The following is a 20,986-nucleotide window of genomic DNA, read 5'->3' on the forward strand; positions in this document are numbered from 1 at the left end:
GATTATCAACATCATTTATTTAAGATCAAATTTGACTTTATTTCTTTTAGCTTCAATATATTGAAACTTTAGATATTATATAGAGCTATGAATCTTTTACCACAGAATTAAATGGTATAGCACTAAATTCGTTTTCTTTTTCATCTACCGTTTTGTCTCAAATTCCGAACAGACTCATATTCCGAACACTCGGTTTTTGTATGACGAAATGGCTGAAATGTTTCGCTGAAATATGTCATCAAATTGAAAGGAAATGGCAGTCAATTGCATTTCAATTTTAACGTCTTCCAATCTATTTTATACCTCTGGAGTAGTAATGATTCTCTAGCTTGAGACCAGTAGAACTAGCTCAGATAAATTTATTTGCAAAATATTTCTTTTGAATATGATTTATTTGTGCTGTTCTGAATTTGAATCAAGGTGTTCGGAATATGAGACAGAATGAACACGGTGTTCGGCATTTGAATCAAAATGGTGTTCCATACTTTAACGTAAAAACAATACTAAATAAGCTAAAATAAACAATTTCATCGGCACACCCAACAGCTAACGGTTGGACTTAGCGAATAAATTGAAATTTTCACAAATATCAGCTAATTTATGCCTATCAGATGCATTTGAAGTCACTGTTGGCCTTGAGTGTTCGGAATATGAGTCAAAACGGTACTTAAGAATAGTATGGTCATAAATTGAATGTCAAATTTGTCAGACCAATAATTTTGGAGAAAAAGAAACTGATTTTTCATACATGAAAGTAAGAAAACGTCGGTTCCGATTGATCAACAAATCAATGACAAAGGTCTCCCGTTTGTCAAAATTGATAAAACGGGCGTTTTTATTTTTCCCGAATTTTTGCCCTTTCGAGAGAAAACTGCTGTTTAAATTTTGGCATATGACCGATTCTAAATAGAACCTTAAAAAAACAATCTTGTAAAGAAATAATTGGAATGTGGGAATTCTTCAGCAAAAATAAACCATCGGCCACAGCGCAGTGTTATTTATTTACAAGTACACAATCGTTTTTTGTTTTGCATTTGTTTTTGTTTACGTCTCTTCAACAATAACTAACCACAAAAATAGTAGCCTACCATGAATGGGTACACTGATTGCAAACAGTGTTCCTTTTTTATTTGGTTCATTTGCACTCACTATTTGTAACATATTTTATTCATTGTTTAGGATGTTTTTGGTGATCACTAAAATATTTCTTTTTAGTTTGAAACTTTGAAGAACTACGTTGAAACCAAATCTACAATTAAGTAACTCGAGGAAGGTATGAAATGCGTTTCAATCGTATGACATCAGTCAGAGAAATGTGATGATCTAGTATTTGACATGTGAAATATAGGTTGCCCATAAGTCACGAGGTCAGGTTTATTTTGAGCCGTGGTCATTTTCATGGATCATGAACTCATCATGAATCAAGATTTCTTTCCCTATGAGCGCTCACGTGGTTTATCGACAGCCCAAAAGATAATTATTCAATATTACCTCAATATAAAACATCATCTTGAGAAATTAAATTTTGATTCAATATTTAATCAATTTCAAAATATTTCAAATGATAATGCACTGAATGTAATATTAGTGTAAGTTTTGATTGCTTATTGTCACAAAACAGTCACTAGCAGTATTTTTAGTGTTTGATAATTATTATTATATTTTTTTTACTCCGACCATTCCACTACAAATACTGATCATCACACTTCTTTGTATTGAAATGCAAAGAAAAGCAGACGTTGGCTGTACCAGTTTTTACTAAGGCTTGACTTATACCACAAAATATGCTTACTTAACCTATGACTAGCTTAACGTTTCAGATCAGTTTCCTGTTTGACTGCGATCAACACAAATCACACATTTTTTATATCGTAAATAGGCGTGGTAGGATTACAATAGCGTTTACAAATAGTTTTGGTGTGTTTGGATGTTTTTTGGTGAAGTTGTCTTCTAGGTAACAAGGTAAATTGACGTCCCTAAGGGTAAATAGTTTTCAATTATTTCCTAGTGTCAAAGCTTTTAAAATTTACGAACCATAAGTACCACAGGACTTTGTGAATGGTGTGCGGGTTTGAATGTGGGTCAGAGAGCTTATACGAACTTATCATCTAGTTTTGCAGCATTTTTGCGTAGAATCATAAGTTAAAAGTTTTCTATTCTACATCTATGTCGAGAAAGCACCGTTTAAGATTTTTCCTATTTTACAAGGACTCTTGATGTTTGTGTTGAGAGGAGTAATGGATACTTAAATGCCATCTACAAACTAGATATTGCATTTGGAAAGTTTCTAGTCAGCTAAAACGTGTACTTCAAGTTGCTTAGCGTGTGTTAGATTCCGAAGGAAAATGCTGCTGTTCCGTAAACATGTATATAAAATACATTCCTCCAAAAATGTGGGTTCATTTGATTGACATCTAGGTACTGCTATACTACAACACATCATGCACATTTTGTATTCGGGTTTGTCTTCCATCTTGCACACAAATTTCTTGGGGTTTTCAAGTTTCTTTTCTGCGTTTGTGTTTGTCTTATAAATATTCTAAATATCATTCGTGAACACCACTTTCCGTGGCTAAAACACAGCTAAAACATGGAAACACAGCGAACAGCCATCTAACGGAGGAAAGGTGAACCTTGCTTGGCCTATACCGAGTTCTCCTTGTTGCCGTGATTGTTAGTTGAGGAGTCCCCCTCGTAATACTTCGGTCACAAAAGCATGCATAGTTTGGACCGCTTTTTAACTGGTTTGACGAGGGCTGATGACTTGATTACTTCCGAATCGGCAGGACTTCCCGTTGGCGTCGTAACGCTGTGATGTCCCGCTGATCCTCCGGTACTATTACCGGTCGTAGATGCTGAATGATGATGATCGTGATTAACCTCCCCTCCGTCTCCTTCGGAGGACTGCTTTTCGTCGTCTTGCGACTTTGACGAACTGACGGAAGAATTCGTAACGCCGGACGAAGGACGATCACCGGAGGACGGAGCCCCAGCTGTAGTGCTGCCAATCGCCGTTTGACTGCTGTACACGGATTTGGATAGCTTATTGCGGACGGCTTTCCCCAGAGCCCCGGTCTTACGTAGACTACTGAAACGGGGCTTTCGTTCGTGGACCGGAGTCGTGTCAGTCTTGTCCTCTGGGTGGGCGCAGTTCAGCGTGGTAACGGTGAATTCGATGTCGGCTAGGGCCTCCTTTCCGGCTGTGGATGGAACAGAAAGAGGGGTGGATGCAGAGAGAACGAGAAGGGTGGTGGGATCGTGCGAATACATTGCTCGCATTAGGCGCCGTTAGAAGAAGATCATGCCGTGGGAAACGGTTAACACGAACACAGTATACAGAAAATGGTTCTAGGTTAGGCATAGGCTGGAAAGGTCAAGTGGTTTCTCATTAATATTCACAGCAGAAGGGATTGCAGATACCAGAACATTTTATTGCAAAGAACAGTTATAGCAAGCGAAAATTACAAGTCGTAACAAGCTTGATCGATTACAGCACTGCTGTACCGTTTCGGTGCATATTACGGATGCTTAAGGCCTCAGTAAAGTATAACTCTTTAAAAAGCATATAAATCAACTCGTTCTGTAAGATATTTGAGCGTTTTCATGTTTTCATATTTCGGATTTGAATTCCGGACAGCTTATGAGAAGCATATACAAAAAAGTTAATCAATAATTAAGCTCATCCAGCCATCAGGTGTGTATCGTGAAACGCGGTAATATTGATCCGAATGACCCTCCTCGTAATAAGTTCAAGGCAACTTTTTTGATGAAACATTTTCAAATCACAAATTGTGCGTTTCTTTTTTCAAATTCATTAGCTTATAAAAAAAAATACAGTTTTAGGGAAATTTTGTTCAAAAATACATTTTTCCAACTTTTTTAAGCAATAATTTCCATGATTATGGATGACATTACCAAAAGATTCATGATTCACGTGAGTTCTGTAAGATATATCAGCATAAAAAATGCCAAAAATGATCCTGTTTTCAAATTTTTAACAAATGTGCTCAATTAAACTAAGTCAACGAACTTCTAGGTATAAATAATACAATGTTTTTTACGAGATTGTTTACCTTTAGACGTAATCTGTGGTTCAAAGGGTTTTCAAATAACTCAAAAAATTAATTACTTGTGAGGTTTTCCTCGTCATACTCGGCTTCAGTAGCCATGATTTTAGTATGTAACGAAATTTTCTTTATTACCGAACATTGTTTCACATGGGTGATCAATGTTGCCCCATACTAGCAAATTCGAAAAATAAGCTTAAATATTTTTTAAACATGCTTAAGACATTCAGAAAAAAGTACAGCGTACAGTTACGAGCCTCTGTATTTATTATTAAAAGTCTCTGTACGTGCCATAAATTCTTTTGTTGTTTTGACTTTTACTGTGCGCCGTGTGTTTGAGCTCTCTCGCTCTCACTCGCGGATAATTTGAAAACAGGGCGCACGGTAGAAGTCAAACATTTCATAGCATGCATAGGCTCATTGTAAACAAGTGCGAAATATTACCAATGCATCAATTAGTTTTTCCACAGTTTTGGATTGTCGAAGAGAGCATTTAAGTTGCCAATGATAGCAATTGCATTGCCTATATAAGAACAAGTGCCTCGTGACTTTGATTAGGAATTATCAATGATTTTGAGAATAAAACGTTGTATTGTCTATAGTAATTAATAAATGAAGAGTGCTCAAGTATATCTAAGGTGTCTCCTGCTAAGTTTTGTGCCTTATATTGGGTATAACGATATTTTTAAAAGTTGAGCTGCATAGGCTGCCGAGAATACGTAAGTTCCCTCAGATACAATAAACTTTAGAAATCACTTAAAACACATCAAACAAAAAAGCCATCAAAACTTCAAACACCAGATGGTTTATATACCTCTGGAAAGATATTAAAAAAAAAACAAGACGAAATTTTGAGTTACGCCATTTTAAAGGCGTAACCGTAAAAATCGTTGTTTTTTATGTATTTCTAAGTCGGAAGCTGTTTTTTGTGTTATCAATTGACCCATTTTGAATGGTTTGTTATTTCTTTTAGTTCATTTATCAACAAACTAAACATCTGATATGGAATATCAAAGTAATTTCAGCTTAGAAGAAACTTGTTGCTTTTATTGTATGACATATTGTTATATTTTATTGGCTCTTCAAATTGGCTTCAACGTCTTGAAAAACTCTATATCTAAAGGCTTAGTTTGTGATTGGTTAACAATTTGAAGTGTAACTTTCCGAAGAAATGTTCAGTATATGTTCTATTGAAAATCAAAACATCGTATGTTAGATGTGTCTATCAACCCACTAGGTCATATAAAAAGTAATAATTCTTTGGAATAAAAACACACACTGAATCCAAAGAAATCATGCATTGTTTTTTTCAGTTTTATCTCATTTGACTAAGATGTCATTGTACTAACCTTTGAACCTTCGAGCTAGTAATGTCGCATGTAAGCGTATTAAGAATTAACTCTACACAGACGCGTATCAAATAATGAATCGGTGCGATAATAATTTTAAATGGAATGGGCTAGACATATTTTTAAAATATGCTAGATCCCGTAGAATTCATTTTTTTAAGTTGAACAACCTTCTAACTCTTTCATGAATCGTTAATAAATGTACCGTGTACCTTGGCCAAATATGCGAAGGCAATCTTTTTTGTTTTAAGAAAAACCCAAAATTGAAATATGTTCTCACGTTTTCATGAGTTTAACTTTATCTGCCTTCAATACGTAATTAAGCTCTTCAATAATATTGAGAGAAAAATAACGGTGCCAGTATCTGTCAAATTTGTACGGCATTGGCATAGTTGTTTGCTTACTTCCAAGGTGGGTTCATTGTACTCTGTGGTCAGAGCAAGATGTTCTCATTTGGCGATAACACCTAGGAGGCCATCTTCAACTTACTGGCCGTTTTTTACAAACATTACTGCCTGGCCTGAATGATGCAGAAACTGAGACTAACCGTGCTCTCAATAGTGTGGACAAAATTTTAAAAAGGGAGAAAAAGTAAAGTACCGTTTTGACTCATATTCCGAACACTTAAGGCCAACAGTGACTTCAAATGCATCTGATAGGCATAAATTAGCTGATATTTGTGCAAATTTTTATTTCTCCGCATAGCCTAACTGTTAGCTATTGAGTGTGCCGACAAAATTGTTAATTTAAACTTGTCTAGTATTGCTTTTACGTAAAAGTATGAAACAACATTTTGATTCAAATGCCGAACACTATGTTCATTCTGTCTCATATTCCGAACACCTTGATTCAAATTCCGAACAGCACGAAAAAAGCGTATCTAAATAAAAAAAAATCGCAAATAAATTTAAATAAGCTAGTTTTACTGGTCTCAAACTAGAGAATCATCACCACTCCCGAGGTATAAAATAAATCGGAAGACGTTAAAATTGAATTGCAATAGACTGCCATTTCCTTGTAATTTGATGACATATTTCAGCGAAACATTTCAACCCGATCGCCATACAAAAACGGAGTGTTCGGAATTTGAGACAAAACGGTACACCACGCACAGGTAGGATTCTCAGAAATAATTCTTGACAACACTCTTTATCCAATCAATCAGAAATATCAGAATCAATACTGCCTGGCTGAAACTGAAATTAACTGTACTGTAATCATTGTGGATGAAATTGTAAACACAAAAAAGGAGTGGAGCACACAAGCAGCAGGTGCGACCGGATTAGAATAATTCTTGACAACACTGTTTCTCCAACCAAGCATAGAGTGGCATAGAGTGTCGCACTCACAGCGTTTGTTTGCTTTGAATTTTTATTGTGCTCTGCAAGATAAATCCACGTAATGCGATTATCTGAAAATGTCGATATACCGTCGCAGTGATAATGAAAATCATTAAATGTTTCAGATTTAGCAAATTTGAAACATTTGTGTCCTTGAAGGACGAAAAAATCCAAGCCTACTTGAATTTTGACGTTGCGTTTGAATTGCGCGCATATCTTCTGCACGTTACCGCCGCCGCTGGATGTGGATTTAATATAAGCGCCGCAATATTTGTGTCTATAATATTATGAATTGATCAAAAGTGATGGATTCATGTACCGAGTACCCCTGTTGGTTTGACCACATTTAATCTGCACACTTTTTAATCTGTACCCCGCCAATTTGCACATCGTTCAGATTAAAAATGGTTCAAACGTAAAGTGGGATGGAACGCTATGGAGCGGAACTTATTATCTTCTTCTTCTTATTTCCGCGCTACGTTCTAATAAAGGCAGATCATGCTTTTCAGCTTAGTGTTCTTAGAAACATTTCCACATTTAATAATTATTATAGAGTTTTGCTTATCAATAATAGTATGTCACATAGCAAGCACTCATATACTGTTGAATGATGAAGTTTGTAGGTAATTACACAATTAAATCGGCTTCGTAATGCATCATGATATTTGAGCCTGTACAAAATCAGTTAATTATGGTGTGTTTATATACAATTTAATGATTTTATTCAATTGCAAACATTCCTAAGCGTTTTGAAATACATTGTTTATAAATTAAAAATCAACTATTTTGACGGTTACACCTTTAAGAGCGCGTAACTCAAAATTTTGTCTAAGGATTTTTTTATCTTTCCAGAGGTGTAGAATATGTCTATGAACCAATTGGCGTTTGAAATTTTCATGACTATTTTTGTTTGGTAATAATGGTAAATGAAGCACCGTGCATGCAATATGGATATTTTTGGAACCAAACCGATAACTATATTATGAAAATCGATGTCTGACGCCGTCTTGGAATCCAAAATGGCGTCAAATGTCGATTTCCGTCATCTACTCATAGGTCCAGTTCCAAAAATACCCATAATGCATGGGTTTAGAGTGTTTTTCTCAAACCGGAATCCGCCATTTTAGAGTCTCTAATGGCATTAGCTATCGATTTTCGTAATCTACTCATCGGTTCTGTTCCAAAAGTATCCATATTGCGTGGGTTACCAGTGAACTTCACAAACTGAAAGTCGCCATTTTGGAATCAATGGTTGATTAGACATCGATATCCGGCATTTCCTCATTGGTGCTGTTCTAAATATACCAATTTTTCCATTGGATCTTGTGGGTCGCCATCAGGCAGAAGCGTGCCCGCAGCGAACTGGCCTATCGAAATTGATACATTTTGTCTTATGAAACGTGGAACGATTATTGCAATACGAACGCCTTATGTATCGTTCTAGCATCTGGTTTCATAAGGCAAATTTATTAATTTCAATCCGATTTCTTGTGACGAATTTTCATAAGGGGTTTCTATGCATTTCGATAGTCCATTTGCCTCAGTGTATGTGAAGCGAGTGGTTTTGCTTGCAACATTCTTTGAGAGAAGACGTTATGCGTTTAGTATTTAGGAGTTTGTTAACAATGTTGGTTATGATAGCCTTATTTGTATGATTTATCATTGAATAAATCATTACAAATAGGAATGAAACGATACCATCAAGGCATCGATACTTTTGTGACAACATTGCCGTAGAAAGAGCAGCAAAACAACCCAACCGAGGGTAAAAACTAAATGCTAAAAGAATTCATTTTTTGAATGCTGTGATTTCTCCATGTATAATATTGGCGATTGTGAAATGCAAGATCATGAAATGTTTCAGTATAATTCAAGCTGTTTAGAATGCAATGAGATAGTTTACATTATATATAGTTGAATATTCAGTTATAATTAGTTTCACATGATTATCATAAAATTTAACGTGCCATGTAAATAATAAAAATGCGAGAATTCTGTAACATGGGATTCCAAGAACTATTGCTGATTAAACATTCTGGAGGATAACTCTCCACAAATGTTTGATTGTTCAAAATGATCTAAAAAGTGAAATTGTACTTAGGGAAGAGAGGAATAATACGCCGCGCTACAAGCGATTTTAGAAGTTTATTCTCGAGTTTAACGCAATAGTTATCAATATTATCCTCTACACCTATTTTTGCGTGAAACGTTAAGGTGTATCATCTTGGAGTCCAAAGATTGCCGAAACAATGGAATCCAAAGATGGCCGAAACTTGTGCCCCTGCTCACGTTTTCAAAGGCACTAAACTGGAGAAATAGTAGCGGAATTTGGGGCAAGTGTGCCACCTTAAGCAAATTGTTCTCTAACTTTGCCTAAAGCCTACGAAATCCACCAATTTAGCCTCATGATGTTAGTTTCACATCTTTTCATAACCAGTGTGCCATTTAAAAAGTAAATAACTTCAAAAAGTATTAGTTTTAAAGCTTCTCATATATCATCCAAAATAACCTATTTTCGGCACTATGGGGCAAGACGGCTACCGAATGAACATCGCATGTAATTCTACTTGAAATGGACTTTTCTTTATTTCCTATTAATATTACTTACTTAATTACACAAAACATGCGTAACTCTCTATTACTCAATTCGAATAACTAAAATGGTTATTTTTGTCTCCATTCAATACAATATATGTATTACCCTTATATTATGGCGAATATGTATAATCTTCCACTAGATCAGCACTAAGCAACGGTAAAATATTGATGTAGGTATTAAAACGGTACTTAATAAGCCGAAAAACATGTTATTATTGAATATTTTGAGAAAAAAAATCATTTTGGGGGCAAAAATGTCAGTTATTCCCCTAATATACTTCAGAAACCACTAGTGGTGCCTCATTTTGGTTTATTATTATGATTTGAATAGTTTCACGATATACAGCACGTTGAAAAATCTGTTAATAACTTACCTTTTACCATGCTATTTAGAAACAACGAAATCTTATAAAAATCCACTCAAATTTGGTTGTGTTTGCAAAAGTTGATGTAAATACGTGAAAAATAGAGCAATTTTCATCATTTGTTGATCATCGTATTGTGAACTAGGGGAACTTACGTATTGTCGGCAGCCTAAGCAGCTGAACTTTTATGCGTAGTATGCACCTGAAACGTAATGCGCTCAAGTAAAATTTCTCTTTTTTACCAAAGTAATTTTGACAGCCGATCCAGTATGAGCAAAGTGTCACTTTTACTTGCGGAATAATTGAGCGGCACATTTTTCCGTACGGAAAAGTGACAGCTCTATTTGATTTGTACAGCAGGCGTTACCGACGTTATGAAATCAGCTCTACTTCTCAGCAGCGTGCAGCTCAAGTAATTTCGGTAGCGGAATCATTCCTTGACCGTTTCTTGTCCTATCCTTTTACACAGTACTTATGATCAGCGTACCGGCCATTAAGAAGGCAATTTTACGCAACAATGGAGCACAACAATTAGCAGGAGACACCTGAACTACATTGAGCACTCTTCGTTTATTGGTCGTTATACATAAAACACTATTTTGTTCTCTTAATCTTCTATTTTTCCTCACCAAAGTCACGAGGCACTTGTTCTTTTATCGGCAATGCAATTACTATTGTCGGCAACAAAAATGTTCACTTCGGCAATCCAAAACTGCGCAAAAACTAGTTTATATATTGGTAACATTTTGTATTTGTTGACAATTCCTGAAATTAAACGTCACTCATTATGTTCTACTCGTTGAAAGGGCCAATGCAGAAAAATACAGACTACACTGAGAAAAGAATTGCAGTTAGAAATAAAATAGCGGAGATTCAAATTGAATACACAACGCCTAAATTTATGCAGACTAAGGCGCCGTCCACATATTACGTAACGCTCTAGGGGGAGGGGGAGTAGGCTCAAACGTTGCGGCTCAAACACATTTTTTTTTCATGCAAAGATCGTTGCGGAGGGGGAATGGTCGAAAATTGTACATTTTAACGTTATGTCATAAATGGACACTGCCTAATTTCATTTTCATTTATTTTATCGAATAAATTTTGTATTCAATTTCACTATGGCAGCATTTCGGCTTTAAAAATTGCCATGTCATGGTAATAAACTTGCAGCAGGTACGAATTCAACCTAGAAGTTGCAGCGTGATGTCATGGTTAATTGATTCATAATATTGTGCTCTGCAAGAAAAATCCACGGAACGCGATTATCGGATTACTTGAATTTCAGAGTTGCGCTTGAATGAGTTACATGCATGCTCCTATTTGCTACTCGCACATGCGCTACAGTCTTGTTTTTCAAAAGTTCTCAAATCCAAAAATTCGTGTACTCTTCTGAATTCGAATCATATTAGTAGAGAAACCTCGAAGTTTGAGCCAAAAATATTAAAATATAGAGGTGCAAGCGTCTTGGAGGTGAATTTTCAAGTCATAAAAAATGGCCTTCAGTGAAGTCACCATAACTTCGGTAATTTCAGCACCATTACCTTAAATTTTTTTTTTTTGAAAACTTTGTAGAACATCAAATTTGTGTAAAATCAAAACTAGTTTCTATAAAAAGTAGTTTACTCCAATTTTTTTGTATTTTACTGAAAAATATCTTTGTTTGACCATAACTTCATGAATACTCAACCGATTCCAAATCTTTTTGCATGGTTTTGAAGCTTATATAATTGTGTTCAAACTTTGCATACACCGCATTTTACTGTTTTGACCATGTTATTCAACATTTTAATTGTTATCAGTTAAACAATATTCTTAAAGCTGAAACTGGTTTTCCTTATTTGTTAAACCTTTGAAAAGGACTTGGCAACATTTTTTAAATAATTTTGAAACAATGATATATTTGCAAATGTTAAAAGAAATACAGTATTCAACTTGTAATTCAAACAAAATGCTTTAGAAACTTATGTTTTATATGAAACATGTAATATTCGGCAAAAAAAACTTAAATAATCCAAAGAAATTCGATTTTTTCTTTAAAAAATCATGTTTTTGGGTAGTTTTTGTTACAAAACTAAGCAAGGTCCTTGGTTCGATTCCAGGTTGCTGCGAAAACTATTTTTGTTTTCAAATTTCGGTTCCATGACGTAATTCATGAAAATGAATTTCAATCCAATTTCTTGTGGCGAATTTTCATATGGGGTTCCTATGTTTATCGATAGTTCATTTTCCTGAGTGTAGTTTGTTTGGCCCAATGTCACCTTCTCGAAGGGGTGAGTTTGGCCCAATTTCCAAATGATTCCTATTTAAAGGAAAATAATCAGATTTCAATTATTTGTTCAGCATTTGCAACGTATTCTCATATTTAACCGAACATATCAAGTCAAATTGCGAAAGTTATTTAAAAATAAATGAGAACTTACGCATTTTTGGCCAAATCTCACCCCCAACGATGGTACTTGCATAGTTGTTTTCATTTTTTTTAATGTCAAGAATTTCACCGTGAATTGAACTGTTCACTGACAAGCTGAATGCCTCGATATGGTTTTGGTCTGTAAAAGTTGCTGCTCTTGAACGCTCTATCACCAAGTAATTACCGAGAGAATGAATGGTATTACAGTCCAACCTCTTTTTACGACCGTTTTTTTTTACCGACGGTTCGTTTTACGACCACTTTTTACAGACCGAAATTCAGATTAACGACCGTTTTTATAAATGACCAATATCTTACTAAGTATTCAAAATAGAGGATCAATTGTTCAGTAGTTCAAGGGCTAGCACCACCATCACTGAATTGCGGAATTCTACCACTAGGTGATGCTAGTGAGCATGAAACATTTGTTTTGCGGTTATCTTAGGATCCTGGCCACTTAGAAATATGGCGCCTTCTGCAAAGTTGTTCAGTAGCTCAGGACTATCATTATAAAGGCTATGAGATTCAAAATTTTGCCACCAGGCGGAGCTAGTGAGCATCAAACTTTTGTTTTGCGGATATATCAGGATCCTGGCCACTCAGAAAGATGGTGTCTTCGGCAAAGTTGTTCATTAGCTCAAGGACTATCATTATAAAAGCTATGAGATTCAAAACCCGAGTAGCACACATGTTATAATTGAAGTAGAATAACACTTATATGACCAGATCTGGTCATATAAGAGTTATTCTGCCTCAATTATAACATGTGTGCTACTAGGGAATTTTGCCACCAGGCGGCACAAGTGAGCATGAAACTTTTGTTTTGCGGATATATCAGGATCCTGACTACCTAGAAAGATGGCGTTTTCGAGAAACTTGCTGAGAAGCTCAACTTTGCCCAAGACGCCACGTCTATGTAGTCAGGATCCCGCAAAACAAAAGTTTCATGCTCACTAGCGCCGCCAGAAGGCAAAATTTTGAATCGCATAGCTTTTATAATGATAGCGCTTGAGCTTCTGAATAACTTTGCCGAAGGCGCCATCTTTCTAAGTGGCCAGGATCCTGAGACATCCGCAAAACAAAAAAATATCGTGCTTACTAGCGCGGCCTGGTAGGAAAAACCTTATATCTTTTGACAAAAATAATGATAGCCCTTGGAAAAATTTTGAATCGCATAGCTTATATAATGATAGTCTTTGAGCTCTTGAACAACTTTGCCGAAGACGCCATCTTTCTAAGTGGTCAGGATCCTGAGACATCCGCAAAACAAAAATTCTACGCTCACTAGCGCCGCCTGGTGGCCAAATCTCGAATCTCTTGGCCAGAATAATGATAGTCCTTGAGCTACTGAATAACTTTGCCGAAGACGCCATCTTTCTAAGTGATCAGGATCCTGAGATATCCGCAAAACAAAAATTCTACGCTCACTAGCGCCGCCTGGTGGCAAAATTTTGAATCTCTTGGCCAGAATAATGTTAGTCCTTGAGCTAATGAACAACTTTGCCAAAGACGTCATCTTTCTAAGTGGTCAGGATCCTGAGATATCCACAAAACAAAAGTTGCATGCACACTTGTACTGCCGGTGACGCAATTTCACTTAAGCAGTGTTGCCAGCTACGACCAAATTTTGAAGCCTTCATGAAAAACTGGATTACAGTTGAAGAGTATTGCTATGTTGCTAAGCATTCTATTTTTCTGTTCCGCTCAAGTTTTATGGTTTTGATCTTTTCTTTATTCTTCTTGAACAGTGCTGCCAGCCACATGAATATTTGTGATTCGGCCGACTGTATAGCACGCAACACTTCCTTCAACTTTGGTGAACATTCGGTACCGTCATCTTTGAAATTTTTTGGTATTTGCATATCACACCCCCATAAAATTGGCTCTTTTGATAACAATCGAGCAGTGTTGCCATCTATTACCAAAATATGAAATTTTGAACGGCCATTTTGGAAATATCCCGAATCAGTATTTCCGCATATAGACGATGCATTATTCAAAAACATAATTATTACCCAGATTTTTTTACGACCCCCCGATAAGGCGACATCCACAAATTACGTAACGCTCAAGGGGGTGGGGAGTAGGCTCAAGCGTTACGGCTCATACAAAAATTTAAAATTTTTCATACAAAGAGCGTTACGAAAGGGGGGGGGGGGGGGGTAAGGTGGTCAAAAATTTCCAATTTTAGCGTTACGTAATAAATGGACGCCGCCTAACGGTCGTAAAAAGAGGTTGGGGTGTATTAAAAAAAATCCGATTGCGATGTCCCAGGATTTAATTTTTTTTTTGTTTTTGAATATCACTCTCCAAATATGGTTCGATCAGCTAATTCGGATCAAAATCCAAACCTTGCCAGTAATTTTTAAAGTTCATATTCTTCTCAGTGTATGAGAAAATCAGAATAGACCCTTTTCAAATCTACTCACTTACACCGCAATTGAATATGGTTTTCTGGCAACCTGGTGCAGTAATAAAAAGTGATTGCCGAGGAAAATAAAGTTCATTAATTTTTACTTGTGATTTGAAGCATAAAAATTAAGTATTTTCGAGTTCTTTATAGACCAATCAAAAGTTTCATTGTGCAAAAGTGATCGGTGCGTAGATTTTGTTAAAAAATTGGCATTGGAGCGGAGAATTGGACCTTTCAAAGTGGTGAGTTTTTCCTAAGCTGCTCTTGTGTTGTTCTGTTCGGCAGCTCACGAATGACGATGATTTCGTAAGCATTTATTTCATTTAATAATAAAACCCATGTTATATAATATTTTCGTCAAGAATGTGATTTATATGGAAGATTATATTTCAAGGAACATGTTGAGTACATTGAAGGTCACCCTTGTTCCGTAGATAAATTCTAACAAGGACGATAAGTTAGTGTTGCCGAAAATACCCTCAGGGTGCCGAAGCCATCATTTACCCTATAATGGAACATATTATTAAGCTCAAAGAGAAAATATAAATTGTAGTTTTTATAAAAACCAGGGATGGCACACTTGCCCCAAAGTCCGCTAGGCAAACGTTCCTGATCTTCTTTTTTTAAGCGTTCTGGTAGTGTACAAAGCGAAAATAAAAAGTGCACTGCTGTCAGATGCTGCCTTCGCAAGATTAGTGCCTTTGAAATTTAGTGCAATCTTGAAAGTTGGATTCAAAACTGTTTCACCTTGAACGATGAAGGAAGGTCAGTGGATATTATCCACTAGAGTGGTTCAAAAAATCGTTTTTGCTCCACACCGCTCATTCGATTCTAGATCAAATTATGAGTGTCCTCTCAAGGTTTGAGCTCATTCGGATGAAAACTGAGACTGCACAAGCCCTTTGAAGTTTATATGGGAATTACTATGGGGAAAGCAAGCAGTTCATTCAATCGGTCATAGTGTTTGCCCATGTGCTCTTGGGGATTAGAACTACGTTGATACTGTGAGATACAATAGTCAGCTACAACTTTGCCGAAGACCTTTTTCAAATCGGACGCCTCAGTAATTAGTTATTGATTTATATCCAGTCACAAATTCTTCAGCAGTGCTCATTTAACTTCTGAACAGGCAACATTGCTGCACCTGGCGCGAAAGATAGCACGCACAAATCATGGCTACTATGTTTTACTGCATGTTTCCAGTGATGCCCGCAGAACAGCCCAATAACTATAGCCAAAGTTTTACAACTCACTAAAAAATCAATAACTAATTACTGGGGCGTCCGATCTAAAAACGGTCTTCGGCAATGTTGTAGCTGACTATTGTATCTCACAGTATAAATGTAGTTCTAATCCCCAAGAGCACATGGGAAAACACTATGACCGATTTAATAATCTGCTTGATTTTCCCACAGAGCGCGTTCAGGCTGAGTAACGAGTCAATTTAACGGCTTGGAAAATTCCAGAGTGAACAAATTTAGAAAATTCAATTATTTGCAGATCTATTGTTAACTATCAGTAACTCTGTTAGACACCAGGGTTCATCCTAAGTTCCTTGATGTCGTCTAAAATGGATTACATTAGTAGGTGCTCGTTGTTGGTTTTATACTGTACATAACCAATTTCTGTACGTTGGATGTAAGGATTTCATACAGTTCCTCCACGAAGGATTATATCAACAATTTATCCAGGAACAACTCCTGAACTTTCCTGGTGTTTCTCGAAGACGAATCCGACATAAATATATTCAATTATTTTCACTTGACTTTTTTCGAGAATAATACTCGGAATATCTTCAGGGATTGTTTTAAGGATATTTGTGTTTTTAAATAATCATAACTAGTTTTTCCACATTTTTCTCCTGAACTTCACCGTTTTTTAAGTCTTTATTCTCGGAAAGCTGTTTTTAGAGATACAGTAATTTTTCAAGTATTCTCATAAGTCCTCTTACGGACTCTTTCCTCAGATTTTTTTCCGGGAATGCTTATTGAAATGCAATCAATATTAATTAATACTATTTTTTATAGATGTCCTCGATTTCTAGATTTTTTAAAACAATTATCTTCAGAAATCTTCACGAGCACACCTTATGAGATTCTTTTACAATAAAAATACTCTAAAACATCTAAGAATTTCTCTTAGAGCACTGACATTTCTACAGAGGTTCATATTTAAATTTATCTAAGGTTTTCTTTTGAAACTCCTCCAAAAGAGCAATCATTATTTCCATATGAATACTTTTATGTATTCTTTTAAATATGTTGGAACAAGCTTGATGTTATTTATCAGCGAGAGAGCCTCAAAGAGAGAGCGATAAAAAACCCATTTCCCTCGCTTATTTATCATTGGGGGTAGGTTGTTTACTTTACTGGCATGATAAACAATCCCCAAATATCCTATAAGCAAAAATGTACCAAGGTTTGTAGCTTGTCATGCAATGTTATCCCTCCGATTCAATCAGAGCTGTAGCAGTAGATGATAAACAGACTTTCATGATGTGCTGAGGATCATGATTGTTACAGAGAGCGATAAATAAAAGATACTCTCAATTTCCTCATAATTCAACCCCTGCTCGCAAAAGAACCACTTGGGCACTTCCATGATTCACTTTGACAAGGGGTGTTTTTTACGGCCGAGTTTTTTGAAACTTTGCAAAAGGAATCGCATCAGTACAACGCATATTGTGGCCAAATATGAGCTCAGTAGCTTTCAAAAAACCCCACTGCCGAAGTGAATCAAAAGTGCCAAGAATAGGATCCGACTCCCTATGTTCATTTTTCTGCAGATGAAATCGTGAGTAGAGGCATAAGCCGGCCATTGTGACAGCTATGTCTGAATTCCGTCATGTTTCAGCATAAAGGAATCCCTTAAGGTGAAACATCTCGGAATCCAAAGATGACCGTCACAATGGCCGACTTATGCCCCTACTCACGTTTTCAAAGGCACTAAACTTGAGAAATAGTTGGCAAACGTTTCTGATCTTCTTATTTTAAGCTTTCTGCTAGTGCACAAAGCCAAAATAAAAAGTTCACTGTTGTTCGATGCTTTCTTCGCAAGATTTGTGCCTTTGAAGTGTAGGGCAACAGAGTGGACCGACCGACGAATACGGACACCCAACAGGCCAGCGGAACACCGGAACACTCCGGACAATGCGTATCGTGATAGAGGGAAAAAACTTTTTAACTCGCGGGACCGTTTACTCTAAACGTCTTTATTCTTTCGTATATCGGGTACAGACTAATGGGTATGAAAAGAATGATCGTTCACTTTCGCTTCTCTCTCTCTTGTGTTGCCAGCGTGGCGGTGCAGTGACGGCGTTACCATAAACGCTGCCCCCACTTTATAGCTGACACTCCTCCTCGTCGTCACGGAACCGGTACAGTCTGGCCATCGGTACTGACCAGCCCCATCGCTTCCACGAATCGCTGTTGTTTCACCGCTCCCAACGGTTTTGTTAGGATGTCCGCAGTCATTTCCTCCGTCGAACAATATTGGAGAGCCACCACACCTTTATCGACCAGATCCTTGGTGTAGTGCACCCTAGTGTCGATATGTTTGGATCTTCTTGATTTACGGTCAGTCTCCACAAACTCGATGCAGCTACGATTATCTTCCAGTACAGTACCGTTTTGACTCATATTCCGAACACTTAAGGCCAATAGTGACTTCAAATGCATCTGATTGGCATAAATTGGCAGATATTCGTGTAAATTTTAATTTTCTCGCAAAGCCTAACTGTTATCTGTTGGGTGTACCGATAATAATGTTGATTCAATTTGTTTTAAAATTGTTTTTACTTCAAAGTGTGGAAGTGTGGAATGATTCAAATGTCGAACACTGTGTTTATTCTGCCTCATATTCCGAACACCTTGATTCAAATTCCGAACAGCACGAATAAATCGTGTTCAATTGAATAATTTCGCAAATAAATTTATTTGAGCTTGTTCTTCTGGTCTGAAACTAGAGAATCATCACTACTTCCGCGGTATAAATTATATTGGAGACGTTAAAATTGAATTGCAATTGACTGCCGTTTCCTTGTTATTTGGTGACATATTTCAGCGAAACATTTCAACCAAATCGCCATACAAAAACCAAGTGTTCGGAATATGAGTCTGTTCGGAATTTGAGACAAAACGGTAGTTGGCTTCTGTTGCGGTGCTCCAATTTCTTCTAGCAGTTGCCTCAGCCAAACTAATTCACGGCACGCTTCCGATAAGGCCATATATTCGGCCTCCATGCTGGACAAAGATACGTTCGTTTGTTTCCGGCTTGCCCAACAAATTGTTGCTTTGCCAAGCTGGAACAAATAGCCAGAATTCGATTTGCGGTCAGATGGATCTCCGCTCCAATCCGCGTCGCAGAATCCAACGAGATCTAATTTCGCAGCAGACAGTTTCAACTTGTAGCAGGCGGTCTTCAACAAGTATCGTACGACACGTTTTAATTCAACCCAATCGGTCTCCGTAGGGCTGCTGATCTGCCTGCTTAGGATGGACACGCTTGCGGCAACATCCGGCCTAGTATTCACTGCGATATATAGAAGCGCTCCTACCAAACTATGGTAGCGCTCGTTCGAATCCAGTGGTTGACTATTCACCCGGCTGCGGTAATATCCCGGATCGAGTGGAATGCTTGAACCTTTTGCGTCTTGTAAACCGAACCGTTGCGCAAGAACCTTGATAAACACACTTTGATCCAGGCTGAAACATCCTTCATCGTCTCTAGTCACTCTAACGCCGAGGAATTGTTTCACCTCTCCCAGCGACGTCAACGATATCTTCTTTCGCAACTGTTCTTCGATCAACCTGATCTCCTCCTCAACCGTGCTTGCCACAATCATGTCATCGACATAAATAAGGAGATATACGACACCACCATCGGGCAATCTCTTCACGTAAAGGCATGGATCTGCCACCGACTGTGTGAAACCGAGCTCCTTCAACAGCACACTTATCGTCTCGTTCCATACTCGTGCGGCCTGCTTGAGGCCGTACAGGCTGCGTTCAAGCTTACACACGAACTTCTCTTTCCCAGGAATAACGAACCCTTTCGGTTGTTGCATATACACCTCCTCCTTTAGCTTACCGTGAAGGTAGGCGCACTTCACGTCGAGGTGATGGACGTGCATTTTCTTCTGCCCGGCGACCGTTAGCAAAATCCTCAAGGTTGTTTGAGTCGCACACTGGAGCAAAGACGGCATCATAATCTACTCCAAATTTCTGTGAGAATCCTCTCGCGACGAGCCGTGCTTTGAAACGGGAAACGTTGCCGACACTATCATGCTTCTTCTTATAGACCCATTTGCAACTGATTGGGGTCCGTCCGGCGGGTAGTTCAACAAGCTTCCATGTCCGGTTCTCCATCAGCGACTGATACTCCTTCGCCATAGCTTCCTGCCACAGTCCTTGCTCGGGTCCGGCCACTGCCTCCTCGTAGGTCGCTGGCTCCTCCTGTGCCAACATCGCCGCGTTGACGACGTAGTCTTCCAACCGCTTTGGCAGTACGCCTCGGGTGCTCCGCTTCTGCTCTTTTCTTGTCGCTTCCGGTTGGTCAGATTGCTCCTGTTCATCATCCCAGTCGAAGAAAGTATCTTCCTCGGACTCCTCCTGGTCCCGTGGCTGTTCTGAGTTTTCTTCATCTACTCGCTTCTTCGGACGGCTGCTAGTGGTCTCTACCTCAACGAATTCCTCTCCAGCCGATTGCAGACCACCTAGCGCAGGTGTCTTCTCCTCCTGAAGTTCCACAAACCGAGCATCGCGACTGATAGTGATCTCGTTTGTATCCGTATTCAAGAACCGGTAGGCCTTCCTGTCACTACAATAACCCACGAACAGCAGCTTCTTAGCTTTACTATCTAGCTTCGACCGTTTAACATCGGGGATGTGAACAAATGCAGGGCAACCGAATATCTTCATATGTGAAAGAGACGGTTTCCTGCCGAACCACCTTTCGTAAGGTGTAGTATCGACGGCGCGGGATGGTAGCCTATTCTGTAAATACGCTGCAGTAGCCACCGCCTCCCCCCAGTACTTTTTATCAAGGCCGGCGTCAAGAAGCATACATGTGGCCATTTCTTGGAGTGAGCGATTCTTCCGCTCGGCTACTCCGTTCTGCTGAGGGGAGTAGGCCGCGGTGAACTGCGCCTGAATGCCTTCCTGCTCATAATACCGCTTCAAGTCATGACCGGTATATTCACCCCCGCCGTCTGATCTTATTACACATGGAGCCCGACCAAACATGTTCTTGACGTGCGCGACATATTTCTTAATGCAATCAGCTACACCGCTCTTACGCTTCAGTAGACACACGACGGTGTATCTACTATAATCATCAATGATTGTCATTAGATAGCGGGCACCTCCTGGCGTTACGTTTGCCATCGGACCACATACATCAGTATGAACGACGTCGAGAACACGTTGGGTCCGATTGCTCGCGGTT

General features: G+C 38.1%; 1 protein-coding gene across 8 annotated transcripts in view; it reads right to left on the bottom strand.

Annotated features, from left to right (window-relative positions):
• Nucleotides 1–982: 982 nt before the first annotated feature.
• Nucleotides 983–20,986, bottom strand: part of LOC23687451 (cGMP-specific 3',5'-cyclic phosphodiesterase) — a 311,454-nt gene continuing 291,450 nt past the window's right edge. For all 8 annotated transcript variants that reach the window (XM_021837702.1, XM_021837701.1, XM_021837705.1 and 5 more), the window contains one exon: nucleotides 983–3,200. In XM_021837702.1, coding sequence (XP_021693394.1) covers nucleotides 2,707–3,200 — 494 coding nt within the window. In that variant the 3' untranslated portion in view covers nucleotides 983–2,706. The remainder of the gene's footprint in view (nucleotides 3,201–20,986) is intronic.

Source organism: Aedes aegypti, chromosome 1 (assembly GCF_002204515.2).
Source record: "Aedes aegypti strain LVP_AGWG chromosome 1, AaegL5.0 Primary Assembly, whole genome shotgun sequence".
Lineage (NCBI taxonomy): Eukaryota > Metazoa > Arthropoda > Insecta > Diptera > Culicidae > Aedes > Aedes aegypti.